At 48.5% G+C, this 22,461-nt stretch overlaps 6 protein-coding genes across 6 annotated transcripts; 3 read left to right on the forward strand and 3 right to left on the reverse strand.

Annotated features, from left to right (window-relative positions):
- Positions 1–2,204: 2,204 nt before the first annotated feature.
- P170DRAFT_346017 (non-ribosomal peptide synthetase) lies at positions 2,205–5,282 on the forward strand (the record flags this gene model as incomplete). The annotated part of the gene is made up of 1 exon (XM_024843536.1): positions 2,205–5,282. The coding sequence occupies one exon, from the start codon at positions 2,205–2,207 to the stop codon at positions 5,280–5,282; it is 3,078 nt and encodes a 1,025-aa protein (XP_024709153.1).
- A 611-nt stretch (positions 5,283–5,893) lies between these two features.
- P170DRAFT_460180 (fungal specific transcription factor domain-containing protein) lies at positions 5,894–8,250 on the reverse strand (the record flags this gene model as incomplete). The annotated part of the gene is made up of 3 exons (XM_024851918.1): positions 5,894–7,235; positions 7,295–8,060; positions 8,240–8,250. 3 exons carry the CDS (start codon positions 8,248–8,250, stop codon positions 6,330–6,332), a joined length of 1,683 nt encoding a protein of 560 aa, XP_024709154.1. The 3' UTR covers positions 5,894–6,329.
- Positions 8,251–9,069: 819 nt separating this feature from the next.
- Positions 9,070–9,525, reverse strand: P170DRAFT_420654 (carboxymuconolactone decarboxylase family protein; the record flags this gene model as incomplete). The annotated part of the gene is made up of 2 exons (XM_024847311.1): positions 9,070–9,387; positions 9,430–9,525. The coding sequence occupies 2 exons, from the start codon at positions 9,523–9,525 to the stop codon at positions 9,070–9,072; spliced, it is 414 nt and encodes a 137-aa protein (XP_024709155.1).
- A 326-nt stretch (positions 9,526–9,851) lies between these two features.
- On the forward strand, positions 9,852–10,766 carry P170DRAFT_344626 (N-acyl homoserine lactonase family protein; the record flags this gene model as incomplete). The annotated part of the gene is made up of 1 exon (XM_024843476.1): positions 9,852–10,766. One exon carries the CDS (start codon positions 9,852–9,854, stop codon positions 10,764–10,766), a length of 915 nt encoding a protein of 304 aa, XP_024709156.1.
- A 249-nt stretch (positions 10,767–11,015) lies between these two features.
- On the reverse strand, positions 11,016–12,986 carry P170DRAFT_469341 (flavin-containing monooxygenase; the record flags this gene model as incomplete). The annotated part of the gene is made up of 5 exons (XM_024852621.1): positions 11,016–11,443; positions 11,495–11,897; positions 11,955–12,163; positions 12,220–12,377; positions 12,430–12,986. The coding sequence occupies 5 exons, from the start codon at positions 12,984–12,986 to the stop codon at positions 11,016–11,018; spliced, it is 1,755 nt and encodes a 584-aa protein (XP_024709157.1).
- Positions 12,987–19,182: 6,196 nt separating this feature from the next.
- P170DRAFT_420657 (uncharacterized protein) lies at positions 19,183–20,856 on the forward strand (the record flags this gene model as incomplete). Its single annotated transcript, XM_024847312.1, has 1 exon — positions 19,183–20,856. The coding sequence occupies one exon, from the start codon at positions 19,183–19,185 to the stop codon at positions 20,854–20,856; it is 1,674 nt and encodes a 557-aa protein (XP_024709158.1).
- Positions 20,857–22,461: the final 1,605 nt, after the last annotated feature.

The raw sequence follows: 22,461 nt of genomic DNA on the forward strand, positions 1-22,461 counted from the left end.
TTTTTCCGCTAGCAGCTAATCACCAAGTACCATTTCGATGGCACCGGACCCTGAGTTGTAGGCTTCTTTCGCATTTTGGAAGATCTTAACTCCCAGATCGATAAATGCTATAATATTCAATACGAGTCCAATAGTTGTTAGGGGGTCCATTATAGGTTGCTAGAAAGTAAGAAAGGTTAGGGGTGTGAGCAGTTAGGAGGCTGGACCATATAGATTAACAGGGATTAAACGCTTGCCAGCTGGCAGGCAGGCTTAACCCCGCTGATATTGCTTTTTATACAGTGCTGCTTTTGTGGATGACTATAGCCTCATGTTACTAGCTTCTTACTAGGGATCCATACAACTTGACAAATATACCATAGAAATACTTAAAACGTCTTGTTTTAACATGTCGTGAATAGCCCATATATAATTGTTATTATATATTAAATAATATGAACAATACTAATGTTACTCCGTTAAGCCTTTGGCCACACAGTCTTACTAGGATAGTATAGATTAAAACTTTCATAGGAGTCAGGTTCTAGCTCTTATCCTGAAGTCTCCTGCGCAAGACTTTCTCAGTCACTCTGCTCTATATGCTTTTCTGCTATGCCAAAAAGCTCGGTCAGTAGTCTTCCCACCTGATTATATTTTTATGCATCTGGTACCCGTTTTCCAACAATACTAAATGGTAACCATTAATTAGGTTATTCGCTATACGAAGTTAGTCAATAAACCCCCCTGCCTTACCCAGAATCTCCCTAACTCCATCATTCACTCTCAAAAACTAGTTATTCGATATTGCTCTGATGCATTAAATGGAAGATAATAGTATACTATATACTATATATCCCATTGTCTTTTTTGACCTGGTACATACGACCACAGGGTGAGGAGAACAGGGCTTCCCGTCCGCTCAGCCGTACTTAAGCCTCACGCCGGCCGGTTAGTAGTTGGGTGGGTGACCACCAGCGAATCCCGGCTGTTGTATGTTTTTTTTTTTTACTAAAATTTAGTCTAATCGCCCTACTCTTTCAGTCCATTTATCTGAATGCCCTGAAAAAAACCCCTATATCATCATCGAAAGAAATCCGTATACACAGGCTCCAGCGACGACTGCAGGCCCGGCGGTCGGGTGTCGAACAGTTTCTCCATCCGCTCGTAGACTGGAAAGACCTCCGACATCTGATCCAAGCATTTCATAAGCTTCTCAAAACACGTCCCAAAGGGGCTGGAAAGCTGAAACAGAATTATTAGCGAACCCTAATTAATTCAAGGGACCTGCCGTAAGATGAGAGACTCACCTGAAACACCAAAGGGATAATCACCCTGGAACGCAGCCAGAGAGGGCGAAAACAGAGCCCTCAAACAACACTCTGGGACAAAGTTTATCGCCTGATAAACCCAAATTAGGTTTCCCGGTTATATATCTGTTGGGTGGGTTCATGCAATTCGCTCGATTCCATTCCCGCTAAATGTCTCCGTAGGTTTTCTTTCCGGGATGGCTTTTAATAATATTGATCTGTTGCCTCAGGTTGACCTTTAGCATGGTTATTTTGTCATAGTGTTTGGTTTTTAATTTAATCGCTCAGATATCTGGGGCTCGCAAGACCCATGGGACACTATCAAAGGGAATTGCCGAAGGCAGATATTTGCAATTCATCTGTCCATTCTTCTTCTATACCCAAGGCGCCAATAGCAATTAGTACATTTCGCACATTCCTTTTCCCAACAGCTGCAATATCGCCTGATAATGTCCTATCATAACGATTATTGGGGGCATTTCAAAGCTTACGTACGGACATCAGACTTTACAAGATCAATCAATCATAATCAATGAAATTAATCAAAGTTACTCCAGGCTCGTGTATGGGGAACTATTACATCAGAAATAAGATCAAGCGCAAACTGGAGCTGGATTTGATTGCCTCACTGAGCCGATTGGCGGAATAGGTTAACGAATCAAACTCCAGAATACGCGTAAACATGCCGAGATAGATAAGTGGTGCGAAGGTTTCAACAATCAATCAGAAGGTTTAGGTTACAAGGGTTACAAGGGCTGGGTCGGAATCCTACTCGAAACTCTGTTTTTGCGGAAAGGTCGCTACCATATTATCCGTTGTACAACCCCAGCACTACTTCAACGACTATATCTTCGGATAGTTTTCTTAAAAACACAAGCGGTCTTTCTCGTGTTGTCCACCAATACTCCCACAATGACTATGTTAGCAGAATCTAAATGGGAGGACGAGCGTGCAAAGGGCCTTGCTGAACTCTTTCACCGGCGATCATTGCTTCAGAGTTCAAGCCTAGCGATTGAGGATGGAGAAGATTTCATCACCTACAGAGACCTCCACACTAAGGCTCTAGCTTTGGCCTGGAAAATTCACACTCAGCACCCTGCGGACATATCGCCCATCGGAATTATTATTCCACGAAGCATAAACCATATACTTTCCCAGGTGGCTATTATATACTCTGGACGAGCATGCGTTCCGCTGGATGATGAACTACCCGACAGTTATCTTCAGACTGTACTGAAGAGTATTGGTTCAAGCATAATAATCACCGATACTACTCAGCAACACAGATTGCCGTCATGTCATCATATAGTCCTCGACCACCACTCTCTCTTCGATCTACCCGACACAAGTTTTCAGCCTATTGAAAATGGCCCACAGGCCTGTTGTCATATACTTCACACATCTGGCACAACTGGCAAAGCAAAGGCAGTCGAGGCCCGAGCCGAAGGCCTTATCAACATCTGTCTGGATCCTATAGGTCTCGTGAGGAAAGGCCAACGCCTATGCCATGCATCTCGCCCAATCTTTGATTTATCTGTACTAGATATCTGGGCCACATTATTAAATGGCGGCACGATTGTCATCATCGGGCAGGAGACTTTGCTGGATCCAGTGTCGCTAAGTGACTTTCTCCGGATCAAGAGAATTGACGTGTTGCCACTCACGACATCACTTTTGACGGTCATGGCATATAGTTGCCCCGGGGCCTTTTCAACGCTCAACACTCTCATCACAGGAGGCGAGGCGATCAACTGCCAAACGATTGAATCGATATTCAGAGAAGGCGCCCCAAGTCGAATTATTAATGGATATGGTCCTACGGAGTGCTCAGTGTTCTCGCTTTTGCATGTTGTTTCCCAGGACGAGGCTACGAGGGGAGAGATCCCGCTTGGAAAGCCACCGTGGAATGTGGAAACTTTTATAGTTGACGAGAAATTGAACCTGGTCAAACCTGGCCAGGTTGGTGAACTGCTCGTATCCGGCGTTGGAGTCGCTGGTGGTTATATCGATGATCAACCCTCGACGGACAAAAGCTTTCTTCACTTGCCTCGTTTACCTCGTACCATAAAGGGTGGAACGGGCAAAGTGTACAGAACGGGTGACCTCGTCCAAGCCGACCCAGAAGGAACGCACTACTTTATTGGACGGCGTGACAACCAGGTCAAAATTAGAGGCCAACGGGTCGAGTTGGAGGCGTTGGAAGCGATTCTATTGCGGACTGGGTTAGTCAACGCTGCTGTTGTAATCGTGATTGCACCAAAAGGAGTGGATAAAGGCCAGTTTCTGCTGGCCTTCTGTATACCGACATCCTCCAATGTCACTTCAGCTGCAATTAGCAGGTCCTATATTGAAGAGGCGCCTCACCTTGTTCTGCCTAGGGTTGAGATAATCGACAAACTTCCCTTAAGGACCACAGGTAAAGTCGATCGGAAGTTATTAGAAGAGCAATACTTTCAACGAATTACACTTTCACGGACGAAAGCAATCCGATCCCACAATGACACAAGCGCCATCACCGCAGAGATCGAGTATATTTGGACGGATGTCTTTGGACTTACCAGCGATCGCGTCTCTCGAACAGATGGATTCCTTGCAATGGGTGGAACGTCACTTATGGCAGCCATGATGATAGCCAGAATTAATAGAACCTTCGGCACCTCGGTCCAAGTACGGGCGTTATATGAGAACACAACAATTGAGAAGCTCGAAAGCCTGGTGGCCAATGTGCAGGGTGAGGGCGAGTACCTGAAATCTCAGGCGGATGAAGAGATCTGGTGGCAAGATTCACAGCTTGGCCAGCATCTAAGGCCAATGGTTGCCAAGGTTACCCCTTGTCAGCACTGTTCGGAAGGCCGAGTCTTCCTGACCGGTGCAACAGGGTTTGTCGGGATATTCCTGCTGGCAACTCTCCTTCAAAGACCGAATGTGAAGAAGGTGGCCTGTCTTGTCCGTGCAGAAAATAAGACTTCAGCTGAACGCCGTCTACAAAACACGCTAGCCAAATATTCTCTCCTTGCGGATCTCAGTAAAGCCATTGCCCTGCCGGGTGACTTTTCTCAACCTAACCTCGGCCTGACTGCCTATCAATATGATTATTATGCCGAATGGGCTAGCGTTGTGTTCCACCTCGGCGCAAAGGTGAGCTATGTGGCTCCGTATTCCTCGCACCGGGAAGAAAACGTTGTCGGAACTCTGAGGATGCTAGAATTCGTGAACCACAAACGATTGAAGGCTCTGCACTACACTTCGACCATTGCAGCCTATGGCCCGACAGGATACATTACCGGTACGAAGGTTGTCCCCGAAGATGAGCGTCCTGCTCCTCATCTGGCCGCCTTGTCATATGATACGGGCTATTCACAAAGCAAGTACGTCGCCGAAGCCATTATGTGGAATGCTATCGATAATGGCTTCCCCATTGCAATCTACCGATCCGGGTTCGTCCTTGGGCACAGCAAAACTGGAGTTTGCAACCGAAATGACTTTGTCTCTCGCCTCTACACCAGCTGCATGGAGATGGGTGTATATCCGTTTCTACCAGATCAGCGAAAGGAATTCGTCGCCGTTGACTTTGTCGTCAACGCAATGGTCCATATCGCATCATCCCATTCGAATCTAGGACACGCCTACAATCTTGTCCAGCCCGATATCACTAACGCCCTCGATGTCAACACCTGTTTTGAAGTCCTGAATCGGATCTCTCCGCAGAAGATGCGCGGTATCCCATACAAAGACTGGGTGAATTCTCTATCAACGCGGTCAGATAGTCGATTGCAACCTCTCATTCCCTGCTTCAAAGAGCCTGTCCTAGGCGATAAGACGCGCTGGGAGGTTTACGAGAAGATGACCGAGTACGGTAGGGAAAACCTCCGTTATGCTTTGCGGGATGCCCCGGAAATCATCAAGTGCGACACCTTGGAAGTGCTGTTTCTAAAACTGCTCCCAAGCTGGCTGCCTTCCAGTGCGCAAGCATCGTCCAGTGATAAGAAATGTTGATTGGCAAAAGAATTGGGAGAATACTGTTACGGTATGTGACTCCACAGCGAGTAGGACCCCGCTGAACCTCGATGATAGAGATATTTCCTTTTATTCGCATTTTATCTTTGAGTGCAAGGCATTCTTAATTAACATCAATACTTCTTAGATGTATTAAGAGCCTCAGTTTGCGTATGGACTCGTCCTCGATTAGGGCTTCGAGAATGCTGCCGCGGGTGGCATTGGTGGCGCCAACCAGAAATACCTTTTGTTTGGGTATTGGGGATCAAGGTGAGGTGGGATTGGAAGTCAAATAAATGTAGTATTCCGTTCTGTTGGATGGTAAGAAATAGCTTCATTGAATAACGGGATCCACAGCCGAGTCGGGATTCGGTATCATGCAATATTCGTTAACATAACTAATATGTCTATTCCTCCACGATAGCGAGTAAGCAGAAAAAGCTCTTGAAGATAATGTTGACTCAAATCATAAAGACGAATAGATGCTATGAAAGTAGTAGGGCTTGTACAGCTTGCTCTATCGAGCGTAATAGAATAGAACCTGGGAACAGCAAAAGTCCTCGCACATATGTCTCGATGGGCTAGACGATCTCCAAACAGAACCAAGTAGTCATCATCGTTCTTCTATAACTCGTATCTCACACTATACTTTTGCAGAGAGGCTTCCGTTTTATTTTCCCCGTGGCATACCAAACACGATGGCGGTATTAGTGGGTCTCGTATGCCGACTGCCGACTGCCGACTACCAACGCGGGATTTCAATTTCGGCCCGTTCGGAATTTTCTTCTGCATCAGCTTTGAATCCCGATCACAATACTTTTCTCCCTCTCTTTTCCCCTTTCACTCCTTAGAACTTGGCAGGCTAATTCAGTAGCCAATTTTATGACTGTGAAAAGAGCAGAGTGTTGTGTCCCTGGTATTTCCAGCGAAGCGAGGGGGGTGAGAAAGAAAAGAAAAAGCGGAAACGGAAAAGGGGGAGGTTGAGAGAGCAGAGATTCTTCTGGATCCTTAAGGTGCGCGTCGCTTGTGAACAGAAAAACTTCGTTATCACCCAGCGTACGCGCCCAGCAGGTCAGCAAAGCCATGGCCCTCGGTGAGAAGCCAGCTTCTCCACTCGCTTTCGAGGGGAATGAAACGATCGTCGAAGATGTCTTCTTCGGGGTTTCCAGGCTGTTGTATCAGGTCCATATGACTGCATATACTGGTGGGAAATGGGAAAAGCGCCTGAGATTCAGATACCTGTTGTTGGGCGGAACTGCCATCCACGAGACATCGATCTGTTGTAGTTGCGACCTCGTTCCGCATTCTTTCAATTTTCCGCAAAACCATGTCTGACCCGCCATATTTGACTCGCATGCTGGTCATTATGGAACACAGGATGTCGAGTTCCTCTCTGTGCATAGCCTCCTTTTCCGTCCACCGTGGCCGGTAGTGTATTTGTGGAAGGGAGGCGATCATGCAGTAGAGGCCGTGGATTGGAAGTAGATAAGCCGTTTCCTCACGCAAGTGGATCTCTTCGTAGAGCCTTGTAATGCAGGATGAGGCAACGAGTGAGTGTACTGAGGTATGGGTCTGCTGATTCGTCCCGTCTTGTAATAACTGCAGCATAATGATGGCTACAAAGTACATGATGAAGATTTCGGACACAGGGTGACTAAACCTTTTGCGAGTGCCTTCCTGGTCGTATAGTTGCAGCTTATCTGGGAGATGCTGCAGCCAACTAGATAAAGACGTGATGATCTCCGATATCTTCTGCTTGGAGACCAGCTCCTTTTGCAGATTGAGTTCTGCAATATTGCCGATCAATACACAAATCTTTGTACCATGGATAAAACATTCAGCTCGTAAATCTTTGACTTGAAAGTCGTCGAGTGTTAGAGGGTTCACTTGCATGAAGTCCGGGATGAATGTTGGGGGACGGCCCCAGGACGCAACTTGTAGTTTGTCGGCGCTCTGTGCGGCCATTTTATCAGTGGGTGTGGAATCAGGAATTAGCAGTTATGGTTACTTACGTGGAGCTGCCAGTATATCCTTCGTAGACAGCCCGCATATGGCCGGCAATCGTATGTTGACTCGCGATGTAGCCCCATCTGAAATGCGAGCCGTGATGCCACCCCAGTCCAGTACCAGGGCCCATCCAAGCTGATTCGATCAGGGGGTTTGACACTCCAGCACGACATCAAACACAATGCCTTCAATGTGATGAGATTATCGGGCTCGTAGTTCAAGTATATCAGCGTCTTGACCTTTTGATACAGGCAATGGGCTAGTTGTAGACTATCGGAGGCTCGCCGCATAAGGCTTCCTGCCATACAGACAGCTTGCTGGAGTAGTACTGACGAATTCGGGGATGAGACATCCTCTGGTTCAATTACGTGGTACATATGCAGCGCGTTGTCAAAAAAGGAGTCAATCAAAGCTCTGCGAAGTGGTGCGCTTAACAGGGTGGTAGCTTTGGTCGCTTCCAGTACTGCGTTTCTGACGCTGTCTGGTTGAGTGATCGAGTCCTCTGACACGGTGAGGTGGGTAGGGGCGTCGCAGGCCAGAACAGAGTGATCGGCAATAAAACTGCCATGGTCCAACGATCTCGGTTCCTTTGCCACGTGCGTGACGTGATTCCTGGGTGTGATCGGTGGGGCTTCTGCGGAGGATAAGAGGATATCATCTTCGATGACTAGACCCCCCGACTGTAAGTCATCATTGATTTCTGGTAATCCTTGCGGAGATCGAATTGCCTCTTGGGACAGTTTCCGTCTCTTCCGGACTCCTGTGCGTCGTCTTGGAAATCATTATTCAGTCCCTGGTCCATCTATCCACGGAAGCTGTAACACTGACATGCATCTATGGTCGAATCGGCGACAGTTACTGCAAGTATCGTCTCGACTTTCTTCCAAGTCACATTTCACCTGGTGGCTAAAGTTATTCGAGGAAACTAAGCGGGCGACTGACGTACATACCTTTCGGGCATGGCAGTGTACACACACGATGTGCGCGCGGTCTCGAGGTGTCCTGGGCATCGTTGCGCTCTAAAATTATAGAAAGTGATGAAACGCAGGAGGCATGATTGTAGAGTCGTAAGCTGCTGTCGCTCGACGCCGGGTAAACAAGTGGCAGAGTATAGAAAGCAGCGGGGAGGTCCATCGGAAGATCTCCACCGGATCGGAGGAACGATAATACCGACTCGCTTAGCCGATTTCTAGAACAGGAACCATTCAGAAAGATTTCTGTTGAAACCCCTTGGATAATTCAATCATAGCCGGTTTTGTGGCTGTCAACTAGTACCACTACTAAGACGATATACTGGTTGACCTGCAATTGCCTTAGCTAGGGTTCTTGATCCAGTACATGCTTGGAATATTTATGGTGCACACATCGTGATAATTTCTGCTACTAGTCCAAGTCAGAACAGTAGTATGCCAATAAGCAGATCCCGCATTACCCCGGATATCCCCAGTTCGTCTTACTATAGTAGTTCCCCAGATTTCACCGCAAGAAATCAGTTTCTCAGCCACGTTGAGCGTGCCGAGGATGTCTCAACCTCATCCACCAAAGTAGACAGCTCTCGGTATGTCGCATCGATTAGTATTTACTTCTTTGTTCTCTATTATTCATTGCTTGTGCAAATCCGTTCGTGGCAAGAATCACTGGTTTGACAGAAGACCTCCACTGTTGAGACTCTCTTAAGAACCCACGGGTTTTAATTACAGTCGACTACTCCACGCCATACAACCGTACTGAAAACATAGAGGGAAAGGGCCTTTTTCCTTCAAATGATTCTTAATTTCCTTCAAATCTTACTTTCCGATACTCCCTTCACCGAACTAACAACCTCGCTAGCAACCGCAAGAGCATCCCTACCCGCGGGGACACCACAGTAGACCATTGCGTGTCTACAAGCCTCAGAAATCTCCTCCTCGGTAATACCATTGTGAAGGGCAGCAGCAACATGAATGCGCAGCTCAGGCCCTCTGTTCAGGGCCGTGAGCATGGCAATGTTCATCAAGGCGCGTTCGCGGAATTTCAAGCCGGGGCGTGCGTAGCTCGAGAAGCACACCTCGGCGATGTATTCCTGACTCGTTTTGGTGAAAATGTCGTCCTTCTGAGACTTTATTAATGATGAGTCTATAACTCGACAGAAAAAACCTACCGCGTTTACACTGAGTCGAGAAAGTAGTTCCTCGCCCAGGAAGCGCTTTGCCATGTCGGCTCCGAGGAGCAGTTTTTCGGAGGGAGACTGAGCCATGTTCTTTCGTTTAGTTATTGAGATAAATCTAAAAATGTGATAATTCAAAGAAGTGTCAGAACTCCTCTTATAAACTGATCTTTGTTGGGCATGGGCCTGTCTGTCATGCCGGGAGAACTGCTCGGTGCATCGGCAGAAGCTCGAGAGCCGAGCGATGCATCCTATGCCGAGCAAGCCCGCCACCTTGGAAATTCGTTTTTTCTTTCTTTCCAATATTGCATTCAAGAAAACAGCAAAATTCACAGCCCAGGTCTAGAAATACACTTGTCACTATTTCAATTTTTCTCAAGATCGCCAAGGCCCGAAAATCCCAAAACATTCGAAATATGGCTCACCACACTGAAAGCGACCCCGATAACAATCGCAGGATAAAAGTCACATTTCTCTCTACCGGCACTGTGAAGATCCGACCGTCGATGCGCTCTCAACCAGCCAACTCCCACATGCTCCTGCGTCGTCTACGATCCCTGACAGACTGGGGTTGGACCGACGCGCTACCCGTTGGGGTCTTCCTGGTGCAGCATCCGCAAGGCCCTATCCTGTTTGACACCGGGCAGAGTCCGTTGTGCAATGAGCCCGGGTATTTCCCATGGTGGAACATGGCAGGAAACTCACTTGCAAAGTTCTCCGTGCCTCCCGAAGAGGGCCTTCTAGCGCAGCTGCGGGCACAAGGTGTGGATCCTGTACAGCTCCAGGCGATTGTGCTCTCGCATCTACATAACGATCATACGGGAGGATTGAAGGAGGTTCATGAGGCTGCTCCCAACGTGCCTATTTATGTTAGTGAGCAGCAGTGGAGAGTATTTGGGGAGCATCCGTTCCATGCTGCGGTGGAGGGGTGTGTGCCCTCGCAGTGGCCAGAGAACTTCAACCCGAAATTACTGGAAGAAAAGGATATTCCTGTTGGGCCGTGGGCAACATCCTACCCGGTGACGGCGGATGGAAAGGTGATCGCTGTTGATACTGCAGGTCATGTTCCGGGGCATGTTTCACTGGTGGTGTATGGGGAGAACGACGATGGCGCCAAGGTCACCTACTTTCTAACTGGGGACGCGGTCTATGGCCTGGATCTTCTTGATATCGAACAACCAGATGGAATCAACTCTGATCCTCAGCGAGCGTTGAAAAGCCTTAAGTTGATCAAACAGTTCGCAGCCGAGAATGAAGTGGTGGTCTTGCCCTCCCATGATGTGAACACGGCACAAATACTAGTCAACAGTACAGTATATAAGCCTAAATAATGTGTCTCCCGACAGTGTTAGCGAGAACTTTCTATTATAGTCTGCAATGTTGGAATTCTTGATGATCTCCATGTAGGAGCGCAGCGTTCGGTAAGAATCAGCCTAGCTGATGAATGCTACGTTAAGGTGTTTCGTTCCTAAAATCTCCTGAGCCACTCTTGATCCGTATACATAGCAGAATTTACGGTACACTAGTCCTCCCCAAAGTTTTGGATTCCCTCAGCTCCAAATATGGACCGAGTGTATTAATCACAGATCATCAGGACTGTCCAAATACCAAGTCGAGTCTTGATCTCCCAGCTCCTTTGTCGAGAATCCATTTCCCAGATATGCAAATCGGTTTGGGCTTCGATCGAGGTAATCATACTCCCAATCCTCACCGCGAAGCTCTTGGAGCATATGAAAGAAATGAATACGACTACCTGGGTGAAGTGCAATAACCGGACCATCAACGGTATTATTCTTGTACCATGAACGGCAACTTCCGGTGTACACAGTCTTTGGCATGAACGTTTGGAGATGCTCATTAAACTCCGCAGTTGCCGACTTCGACACTGTTATGGCCCTAATTCTCTCTGTCTGGCACTTGATGATAACACGAGTGACATATTTGGCAATGTGTTCGGAGATGGTGAACACACTTCCATGCCCAATCGGGGCGCCAGGACCAAGGAACACTTGAAAAAAATCAGCAATGGGGTTAGATAAAACAGGGAAGATCAACATACTGAAATAGTTTGGAAATCCTGGCACAGCACATGACATATAAGCCTCAGGTAGTTGCTGTGACCACAGATCCTGAAGATTGCCTGTTTTGCCGATAATTGGGAAACGAGGTCGGAATGAGACATCGAACCCGCTAGCACAGACTATCGCATCTACTTCGATAATTTCTCCATTGCTGAGTTGCACTCCTTGTTGTACGACCCTCTCGATTCTATCAGTCACAACAGTGACATTTGCTTCTGTCAGAGATGGAAGATAGCCCACTCCAGGGGTCAACCTGCGGCAGCCGACTGGGAAGCTGGGAATCAGAGCTTTGCAGAGTTGTTCGTCGTTCTTCAAGGCGTTACGCATATGATCCTGTAGGACCTGATTGGCCATTTCCGATACGGGGCTGCCGTTAATGACCTGAAATTGGAATATCAGTCAGGATTCATCAAGAGACATCAAAAAGCAGCAACCTACTATGGGGAAGTTGCCGTTGACACGCACTTCCATAGCCTTGACAAACCTCCGGTATAAGACAGGGTCGGAACGAAACTTCTCAATCTGCTGGGGTGTGAATTTTCCGTTGGAATCAATTTGAATATTCTCCAGTTCCGATCCCATGATGTCACGTCGGGAAGGGGACAGCCATGTAGGGGAGCGTATAAAATGGAAAAGGTGGTGAACAGCTAAAAGCAAACATGTCTGTGAGCCTGATACCAGAGTTCTTTTGGAATATACTTACAAGGCTGCATGGCTGGAACGATCTGAACCCCGGAGGACCCGTTCCCGATAACGGCGACTTTCTTGCCTTCATATTTGAAATCATCTGCCCAGTTCGCGCTGTGAACAAGTTCACCTCGGAATTCAAAAAGACCAGGTATTTCAGGCCATTTCCAGTTACTAGATATCACATTAGCACCGTTCAGTGCCCCGGAGAAAGGGATAGCATTACTTCAAAATTCCACTCCCATCGAGCAGAAAGTGACAATAGTCATCAATAATTTCTCCACTCTGCATGTTCTCGACTTTCACATTCCAGACGCCTCTGTCATCATCCCACTGGACACCCACAACCCTATGCTCCAGCTTTATCGCAGGAGACATGCTTTCTTCTTCGCACAAGCTCGCCAGATACTGCTGAATCTCAGCCGAAGGAGAGAAGAAGCTTGTCCATTCAGGATTCGGCCTCCATGAGAATTGATAATTGTGCGAGGGGACGTCACAGGCACAACCAGGATAGCGGTTCTCGTACCAGGTCCCTCCGATCGCCGGGTTTTTCTCGTACACAACATGCTCATAATCAGTGAGATGCTTCCGAAGGGTCCTTATCATGTTCAGACCACTTGCTCCAGCGCCAATGCCGATAATGCGCAGAGGTCGTGTGCTACCCAGTGGTTGTTCCAAAATCTTGTATTCGCTTCGGGGGGCATTGTCGCGTGGTTCGGCATCGCTAGTGTAAATGGTTGGCTTCAAGTGCGAGAAGATTCCCGATAAACGTTCGTTTGCCATAATTTGTGATAAGCGGGTTTAATTTGCTTGTAGTTTGCTGGTCTGCCTTTTTGAGATACTATGATGGTATTTAACACGATATCACTGTATTCTCTCCTCTTGTCAGTCTACTTGTACCGAGAGCCGAAGACGGTAATCGGCGCTGCCATACCACTCAATATAAACACTAACCGAGGTCTGGGGGGGAGGTTGCTTCAAGTGATCAATCTACTGCTAGTCTTCGGTTCATCGGTTTTTTGCGGACTTTCGGGCAACTATCTGACCTGACCTTCTTTAGTCTTACGGCTAAAAATGTATCAGGTATCTGCGATCCGCTTGTTTGTCGGATGGACAGTTCTGATCACGCGCGGTTTGCGATACTCGGTCAATATATTGATCAGCTCCCCAGAGCGATATCGCAGCGACATATGGCCCCGTCGATCTCGATACCCAGTTCTCTACGCTCGACGAAGTAGACTGGTCGGCTTCATGGAGAACATATGACTCCATACATCATTATGCGACGTAATTATTCGCGAACTAGTAGTGAATATGGATCCAACGCTTGCGTGGAGCAGATTTCATTTTGTCTAAAACAAACATGCTAATTGGTTTGTGAGTTTGGCAACTCCCATCTGTTGCAATGCTGTCCAATTCCTCCATTTCTTCTGAAAGGATTATGATGTGTCAAGACCTATCGATTAAGGCTTGGGTAGACTAAACTTTTCATAAGTGGAATATCCTGGAGCTGTAAATGTCCTTCATAACTCACAGGAAGGTCCCTCTTGTCAAAGATGTTCACTCCTGTATCTAATTGTCCATCCGGCAGATACCGATAATTAATATCATTAGCTCTACTCTATTAATAACCCCCTCTCTCTTATACTCGCCTTATAACCACTCAAAACGTTCTTCTCTGACACCGTCTACTACCCTTCGATCAAACTATTATCTGCAAGCGGAGCTTCTATCACTGACTGAGCCGATTCTCGTCATCATGGCTCCTGATATCGGTCTCTCATTCTGGTGTCTTTATTGCTTCTGTTTCTTTGCGGACTTGATGACACTTTGCGCTCTGTTGACGATCATTCTGACAATTCATTATTCCACAGGGGACATCACTTGGTTCCGTGATTTGGACGCAATCTTCGCCGATGAACCCGCCAGCTCTTTACTGTTGGTTCTGTTTGTTGTGATTACATGCCTTGATATGGTATTCTAGTAATTTAGTCCGGTGGCATCACAATTTGCGGCTTGCTTTGCTTTGAAAAACATTGCGACTCATGCCCTGGGCCACAAGCAGAATTGTTATGTGGTGGGAACCCATGTAGCTTGACCCGTCGTGATGGCATTTTGACATAGAAAAAGAGTTTACTTTGCTGAATCTTTGTTCATGGTAATGTGTGAAGAAAGAAATTGCTAAGGCTTACTAACGGCTCCTTTAATACCTTTTATGTATCATCTAGTAGGTAAAGCGTGACTAATTATTACAGGATTCAGACATCATATTTGATACTGTGATAGAAAATAGAAAATAGAAAATAAAGGATAAGGGTAGGGAAGGAGAGAAACCAGCAGCAAACAAAAGAGTATAATGGAAAATCTCTGAGCATAACAATATTCTATAGAAGGTTGGTCTTAACTGGAAAATACCGCTACCTCCACTTACTTCACTCATGCCTACGTTTGTCTATGGGGTGTGGCAGATTCAGTCTGTATAAATATGCCTTTTCCTCAAGGCCTTCTTCAACTTACCACCACAGTCAAACCACTTCATTTCTCTGACAAGATAGCCAAATAATCAAATCTCTAATACCTACTTCCTTTTCAATTACAATGCTCGGATTTACCAAGTTTCCAATCAGGGCGTGGAAAGAAGCTCTTATCGCCATTGCCCTCTGGCTCTTTATCACGGCAGTTTTATACGCGGTCTCGAACTTCCCCGACAACTCATTCGAAAATGTGAAGGGTGAAAAAGAAGACCCTGACTACTAGAAAGCCATTCGACATTTTCCATTAGTTCACTCCTAGGGAGCGAGTTGATTCTTCTGCTCTACACCAAGTCTCTCGCTCATCGTGTGGGTCACCCATATCCATTCTTCTTCCTTGATAGACATATCGAGGTTGACTAGCTAACGGCATTTGTACAGTGAAACATTCGCGTCGCGTCATTCTCATGCCAATGCCTTTACTGGGTTGTTGGTGTCCAATCATGATGGAAGGGAGAGCATAAACAAATGGAGGTGTTTCCCTTTCTTGCCTGCCAAGAGCTTGATTCGCATCCATAGCAGAGCGGAGTCTCTAGACCAGGTATCTAGAAACTACCTGCCCTTTCTACTAGCGACGCTCTAGTCCAGCTATCATCAAACCCCAATTCCTTATACATCAAAACGTTTTCCCTGTGAGGCTGGACATGTTACGTCGAGGGGTACTACATATTACACCAATTAACCATTGCTGGTCACCGCTCTCAAGCTTAGTAGACGAGAAAGACCTGAATAGAGTTTTATCCCCAGGACTCTTCTCTTTTGAACATGGAAGATCCTAATCTGACAAACGTAATAAAAATTTAAATTTTGCTTGTCCAAACCCAACGCTTTCGCTAGGCCTGAAGCGATTGTGAGCTCGTCGCTCGATGTCTAATTTGGCCTTTCTTGTTAAAGATTACTGAGCTATTTGCCCTGTGAATTAGTTGGATTATGGGTAAGGCTTTACGGCCAGGGAAAATCATTAACTATTTCAATTGAGAAGTTGAACTGTCTTTCGAACCCCGGGAACATGTGCACCCAGAATTCATTCATGATCGGCCGATACAACCTACCCCAAAGTCTAACTAATTAAGATTCTCTTCCGAAGAGTGTTATCTCAAGAGGGACTTTACAAATTTAATGGCCATGTTCGTTGGTGGGCTTTCAAGAGAAGAACTTTAAGATGGGAAAGGGGTGGCTGGTTCCTGAGGTGGCGTTGATTGCCCGGCGCCGCGGGAAGGAAGAAAAGGAGAATCCAACATTTCAGAATGTCACTAGCCCCATTTGTTTTTGAACTTTGACATTCTTTCGCTTACTAGGCGATAGCTACCGAGTGTCGGAGACCTTTCCAGCCTGCTGGGTAGTGAACTGAGAACTTCGATGCTGGGTTCACCAGCAACGCCAATCGTTTTTAGCACTCAGTCACCGACAATGCACAATATACAATGTCTCTCTCTCTTTTTTTTTTCCTCCTACGCCTCTACTCCGTAGACTTTTCACATTAAGACAGCAATTTTGCAAGGTAAGGGATGTAGTTTTAAGTCAATGGAAGGGTGAAACAAAATATATATTGCGCACCATAGACCCAGAACTACTACCACACGATGGAGAGTATGGTGACGACTACGTGATAGCTTAACTATTACATGTCAATAACAAATTGCCAAAGACCTCTGGGGAAGAATTATTGATTCAATTATCTTTATATTGGAAAAGGTAAGAAATGGCCAATTGCTTACTTTTGTCATGGTGGGATCATCGACTGTGGTTCCGCAACCCAAAACATCAATGCGACGAAGCAGGGCAAAGTGACAGAAGGTGAAGAAGAAAGTTGATATGCTTTATGAAATAGATTTTCAGTCCAGCTATCGTCTAACTACGGTCGAAAACATTCATACATGGGCTTCTACCTATTACCTATTACGGACGTTAGATCGTTTGTGAATAGTCCGTGAAGCCGAGTAGAAGTCCATGAAAGCCCTTGGCCCGTACAAGAACGTGACTTGCGGCGGCATGGAACAAGGGAAGACCGAGTTGAGCTCCGATGGCGAAAGAATGTCCATGGCTCTGAGGGGATTTCCATTGGAACGTCTGCCGAAGGAGACGGCAATGGCTTGGCATGGAGCATACAGGCCGTCCCAAGGGTTGAGGTCGGAAAGAGAGCAAAGGTGATTTGCCAACGCGATTGTGGAAGTCAGATCCCGCCTGAAACTGTTAATGTATCAAGCCTGCTGCTATTCCTGGAGATCGGACAGGTTCCTGGCCGGGTAAGGACGGCAGAGGAAAGACGAATTGACTCGAAGAACCTGGACAGAGGCCTTGATTTGACTCAGTGCTCAACTGGTAGCGGAGAAAGAAATGCCCATCGTGGGGTAGAAAGGTTATGGCCCTAGTATCAAGAGTATTAACTGGAGTACGGGATGACTTTGGGAAAGACGACATCCGCAAGGTTCGCGAGAAGTCTTGTGAATCGTTTCAATCTACAGATAGAGTGGCTGCTAATTGGAATTCGGATCGGAACAATTGTCGAAAATATCGAGAGATCATAAGATGGACGGAAAACTCGGGCGAGAGGAATGAATCGTGAGTCGGGCGTCGTGAAGCGTGAGGCTTTTTCTCGATTGGGCGACGGGATCAGGCGCACGTGATGGCCACTTTAGGCCTAGTGGCCAGAGTTTCTCCACACCGCCCGGGCCAGCGCTAGGCCACAACGGGACGATCACGAGGCGGCAGAATCGGAGTTGTCGCTGCTTCTCCTGAAGGCCGACGACTCTCTTCTCCTTTCTCAATCATCGAATGTTCCTCGTGAATCGCGATTTCCATCGACTGTTGCTAACCCCGAGATACACCCATTATTTGGGAGAAGGAAATATGGTTCCTTCCGGCCTGCTAGTCGCGGGAACTCGAACTGCCTTGGTCTTAGCGTTCGTCCGCCGCAAGAACGAGTCAACCAGCGATGCTCGTGGGGCTGGCACTGACCAGTAGGGAGGCTACGGTGTCGTGATTCCGCTTTATTTTCCCGCCGTTGTATGCGCAGGATCATCCCAGTTGATACCAGGTCGGGTATAGAGGCCGATGAGCGTACAACAGGGCCCTGCAATCCTGTTTCGTGGTTCTCAGGGGCTGTGGGTCTTCCGAACCACCAATCCCCCGGGGTTTATGCGAACTGCAGACTGAACGGCAGCCTGCGGATACCTGCTTCCGATCTATGCATTCGGTCTACAAGGAATCTACATCGCCCAACCAATCCAAAGCAGAAACGGTCAAGAAGGAAATGCAAGTCAACGGCACAAAGTGTCAATAGGAAGCGCTGTGAAAAGCTTGGATGCCCTCCTGCAGATTCGACAATTGGAGCCGTCTCAATTTTGGGATCGACACTAAAGATCACTAGGAGGATTCGAGGTCAAACCGACCATAGAGTATGCTAACCATTTTTGGCGCGTCCGATGCTCACTCAATCCAACCCCCCGTGGCCCTGAGAATCGCGCTACATCCTCCGTCCTTGTGAACCGCGGATCTCCTGGTTTGTGCGAGTCCGCGGGAAACCCCGGAGTTGAGGCAACGATCTGCGGCTAACTGAGCCGGTCGTTCGAACCTCCCTCGTACCCAGAACAAGCAGTTTCAGACCATGCATAGGTTCGTTTCAGCGATCCCGCCAGCCCTAGGTGCTCCACAATAGGAACTCTAGTATCGACTCCAAGCCGCATTCAATTTCTAATTTTATTCTGGTGGAGAGATGTGACTGGCTCTATGGCGATATCACGACAATATGCAGAGACTTGACCCTAGGATGAGGGTCCAGGGGAAAGAAAGGGAGACCTCGAGGCTCAGAGAGGCAAAGAGAATGTCGGGACATTCCATATCCGTTTCCGTACCCAAAGAAGGACGCTTGTCGAACTAGTCAACGTCCAAATTTCAAGACCAGAGCGGTCACTCGCCTGTTTTTGCGCTATCAGGCCTGTTGACAGACTAGCAATGGTCTAGGCAATGTGCGATCTTTGGTCTGGATGTCGACAACGCTATATCCAGAGCAGAGTTTGGCTGCCCCGAGCTGGCTATTGGAGACTTTCGGGTACCTGAAAGTGTGTCAAACCTTGACTCGCAAGGTTTGGTAGGCCCGTTTCATTAATCCGCTCGCCTCCTGGTCCTCCCCAGGGCTTGTTCCTGTTTGAAACGCAGATCCCTATCCGCATCCCGGACAACCTTGGCTCGCCCTGAGCCCAGAATTGAACGGGGACCTTTGATCCATGGGGTGATGGGAGATCGAGACCGGCACCTCGACGGCAGCACCAGGTGTATATAAAGGAGCAAGATCTCCCAGGAACATTATCTTTCTCATTCACCATCAGCCTGGACATCGCTACACTCTTTTTTTGATAAAAAGAAAAAACAAAAAGTCTTTATTTCTACGTTCTCTTAATACCTCCTAATTCTTATTTCGTCATTTTCACAAACGTTCTTTTGACAAGATGCGTTACGCTTTCTGTGCTCTGGCCCTCACGGCCGCAACCATGGCCATCCCGGTGTCTGTGACTACCGAGGCCCGTTCCGTCGACTCTATCTCCCACCCCGGAAACGAAGCTGCTCCTCGCCTGGAGTCTCGAACCCTCGGCCTTCTCAGCGGTCTTCTCGGAGGCCACGGTGGTGCCGGTGCCAACGCTAACCTCGGTGCCAATGTCGGTGCCGGTCTTGGTGCCGGTCTCGGAGCCGGTGGCAAGGGCGGCGCTGGCCTCGGCGCCAACGTGGGTGGCAACGCTGATGTGAACGGCAGCGCTGGCCTGGGTGCCGGTGCTGGAGGTGATGCCGACGGCGGCGCTGGCGCTGGCCTCGGTGCCGATGTTGGTGGAAGCGGTAGCGCTGATGTTGGCGCTGGCCTAGGTGCCGGTGCTGGAGGTGACGCTGGTGCTGGAGGTGACGCCGGTGCTGGAGCTGATGTTGGCGGCGATGCCGGCGCTGATGTTGGTGCTGGTGGAAACGGTGGTGCCGGTGTTGGCGCTGATGTTGGCGGAAGCGGTAGCGCTGACGTTGGTGCTGGCCTGGGTGCCGGTGCCGGTGGAAACGGAGGTGCTGGCGTCGGTGCTGATGTTGGCGGTGATGCCGACGCTGATGTTGGTGCTGGCCTGGGTGCTGGCGCTGGTGGAAACGGTGGTGCCGGTGTCGGTGCTGATGTTGGTGGAAGCGGTAGCGCTGACGTTGGTGCTGGCCTCGGTGCCGGTGCTGGAGGTGACGCCGGTGCTGGAGGTGACGCCGGTGCCGGTGCTGATGTTGGAGGCAGCGGTGATGCCGGCGCTGATGTTGGCGCTGGTGGAAGCGGTGATGCCGGCGCTGATGTTGGCGCTGGCGGAAACGGTGGTGCTGGCGCCGGAGTTGGCGCTGACGTCGGCGGCAGTGGTAGCGCTGGCGCGGATCTCGGTGCCGGTCTTGGAGGAAACGGCGGTGCTGGTGCTGGTGCTGGTGCCGATGTTGGCGGTAGCGGCAGTGCTGACCTTGGTGCTGGAATTGGTGGCGGTGCTTCGCCCAGCGGAGGTGCTTCTCCTAGCGGTGGTCCTTCTCCCAGTGGAACTCCCTCTGCTCCTTCTCCCTCCGGTGTCAGCCCCAGCGAGGATGAGAGCCCCGAAGGTCCTTCTCCCACTGGCTCTTCTCCTGACACTTCTTCCCCCGGCCCTAGCGGCGGCGCTTCCGGCGGTGCTTCCGGCGGTGCTTCCGGCTCTGGCGATGTTTCCGGTGGCGCTGAGGGTGGTGCTTCCGGTGGTGCTTCCGGCTCCGGCGATCTTTCTGGCGGTGCCTCTGCTGGTGCTTCCGGCGATGCCTCTGGCGATGCTTCCGGCAGCGCCTCTGGTAGCGCCTCTGGCAGCGCTGGCGGCGACGCCTCTGGCACCCCTACCTCCGGTAGCTCCGGCAGCTTTAACAGCCACAGCGCCAGCAGCTGGGGCAGCTCTTCTTCCAGCTCCGCTTCCTCTAGCTCTAGCGGCAAGTCCTCGTCCTCGGTCTCCATCAACGGCCACCCCGTCTCCGGCACCTCTGCCTCCATCGAGTGCGAGTTCGACAACGGCTCCAAGGAGTGCCAGGAGCAGCACCAGCCCGACACTGGCGCCTCCGCCGACGACAGCGGCGACGACGAGGAGTGCGAGTGCGAGGAGTAAATACACTCTTCTGATACGGGCGTTTACCTCCGACAACCTTGGCCGCCTTAATCAGCTGCCATCTCGACACTTCGGATATCGATTGGGATACGAATTGGGAATTTGATATTATTTTGTGCGGGAAATTTTATGGATCACTCGTTATGTTTGATATTGTTTTGTATTTAATTAGTCCGCTCGTTTGACAGATGTCCTAGGCTATGCGTGCGTTGCAATAATTGATGAAAGCCTTAATGCCGATTAAATTTGGTCTACAGCCTCCTTTCTTCTAGTTTGGTTTCTGAGAGAATAGTTCAACATCATTGTAACTGTCGACCTGCAAATTAGGGAAACGAATATCCGGCATGACCTTCGACCTTCTTGTAGTCTCAATCCGAACAAACAAACAGGGGGGTATTTCCAGAAGAACCGATGCTTGGACGATCAGAAAGTATAAGGAAAGTGTAAGAAACATATTAGGGCAGGTTAATCGTTAATTAAACCCAGTCTACCGACCATGGGTAGTGTGCGTTGGGTGGTTGTTTTGATTGAATCCCATTATTCCTCCCGGTAGAAAGTCTGTAGCCTTCATTGTCATCGCATGCATCACGAACATGCCCCAGCCTCCTGCACGAGGTGATGTATTCTCGAAGTCAAGATACCAAAAACAGGAGAAGCTGATGGTCGACGCTTGTGCACGATTAAGTAGCGTAAATAGAAACTGGAAAGAAGTTTTGGACTTATACTGAAATAAGTTGGAAGGTGATGAGTGGAAGTTGGTGATTATGTTTGAGAGTCTATGAAATTCTCTGCAATCGCATATAGAGCCGGGTAACAAACAGCCGCTTCCAAGGTGCAAGTGTAAAGTTCGATCGGTAAACCCTTGCATAAGTATTCAGAAACAACCCAACCAAGAGGCTAGGCAAGCGGTCCCAGAGAAATATTTTATATCCCGGGAGTCGAGTATGTCAGAGGCCTCCGAGTCGGATTTCTATTCAGATTTTGGGAATAAGGTGTCCATTGTCGATTGATAGTGCATAAGCGGCGTTTCAGGTGCTCGGTCACCACACGAGCTGAATCTATCAGAGGCCTCGCCCCATATCTCTGTGTATACAGCCAGATGGATAAGTCGATCCTTACGTCTTTGAACAGTATAAATAGTTGCTTTGTTGCGTAGTCGTCACACGAAACTGGAGCGGAAGCAGGGGCGGTGGCAAAGTTATGCCTCGAATTTGCATGAAGATTTCAGATAATGGTTCTATAGCAACTCTGGGTCGCTTGTTGATAGTCTTATAATAACTTTCATTTGTTGATATTCTTGTAGAGACTATCGGTCGCTTCTCAATAGTCTCGTAATCACCACCTGTGGCGAGCAGACCGGACTGAATAAAGATTCGGAAGGAACTCCACAAAAGTGTCGATCCTTTGGTTTTAGATTCTTGAGACCATCACTATGAAAGTGGTTTGTGGGCGTCGATATCGAAGGCACGATATCATACTCGGCACGTGGAAATAAAAGCCACGGCTGTTGTTGTTTCTGTCGTTTTATTATGTTCAAACGAGGAACTATTGAGACAATAACGCCTATTATTCGTCTAGTGTTTTCTGGGCCCTTCATGTTGTCAG

This window comes from Aspergillus steynii (assembly GCF_002849105.1).
Source record: "Aspergillus steynii IBT 23096 chromosome Unknown P170scaffold_1, whole genome shotgun sequence".
NCBI classification, from domain to species: domain Eukaryota; kingdom Fungi; phylum Ascomycota; class Eurotiomycetes; order Eurotiales; family Aspergillaceae; genus Aspergillus; species Aspergillus steynii.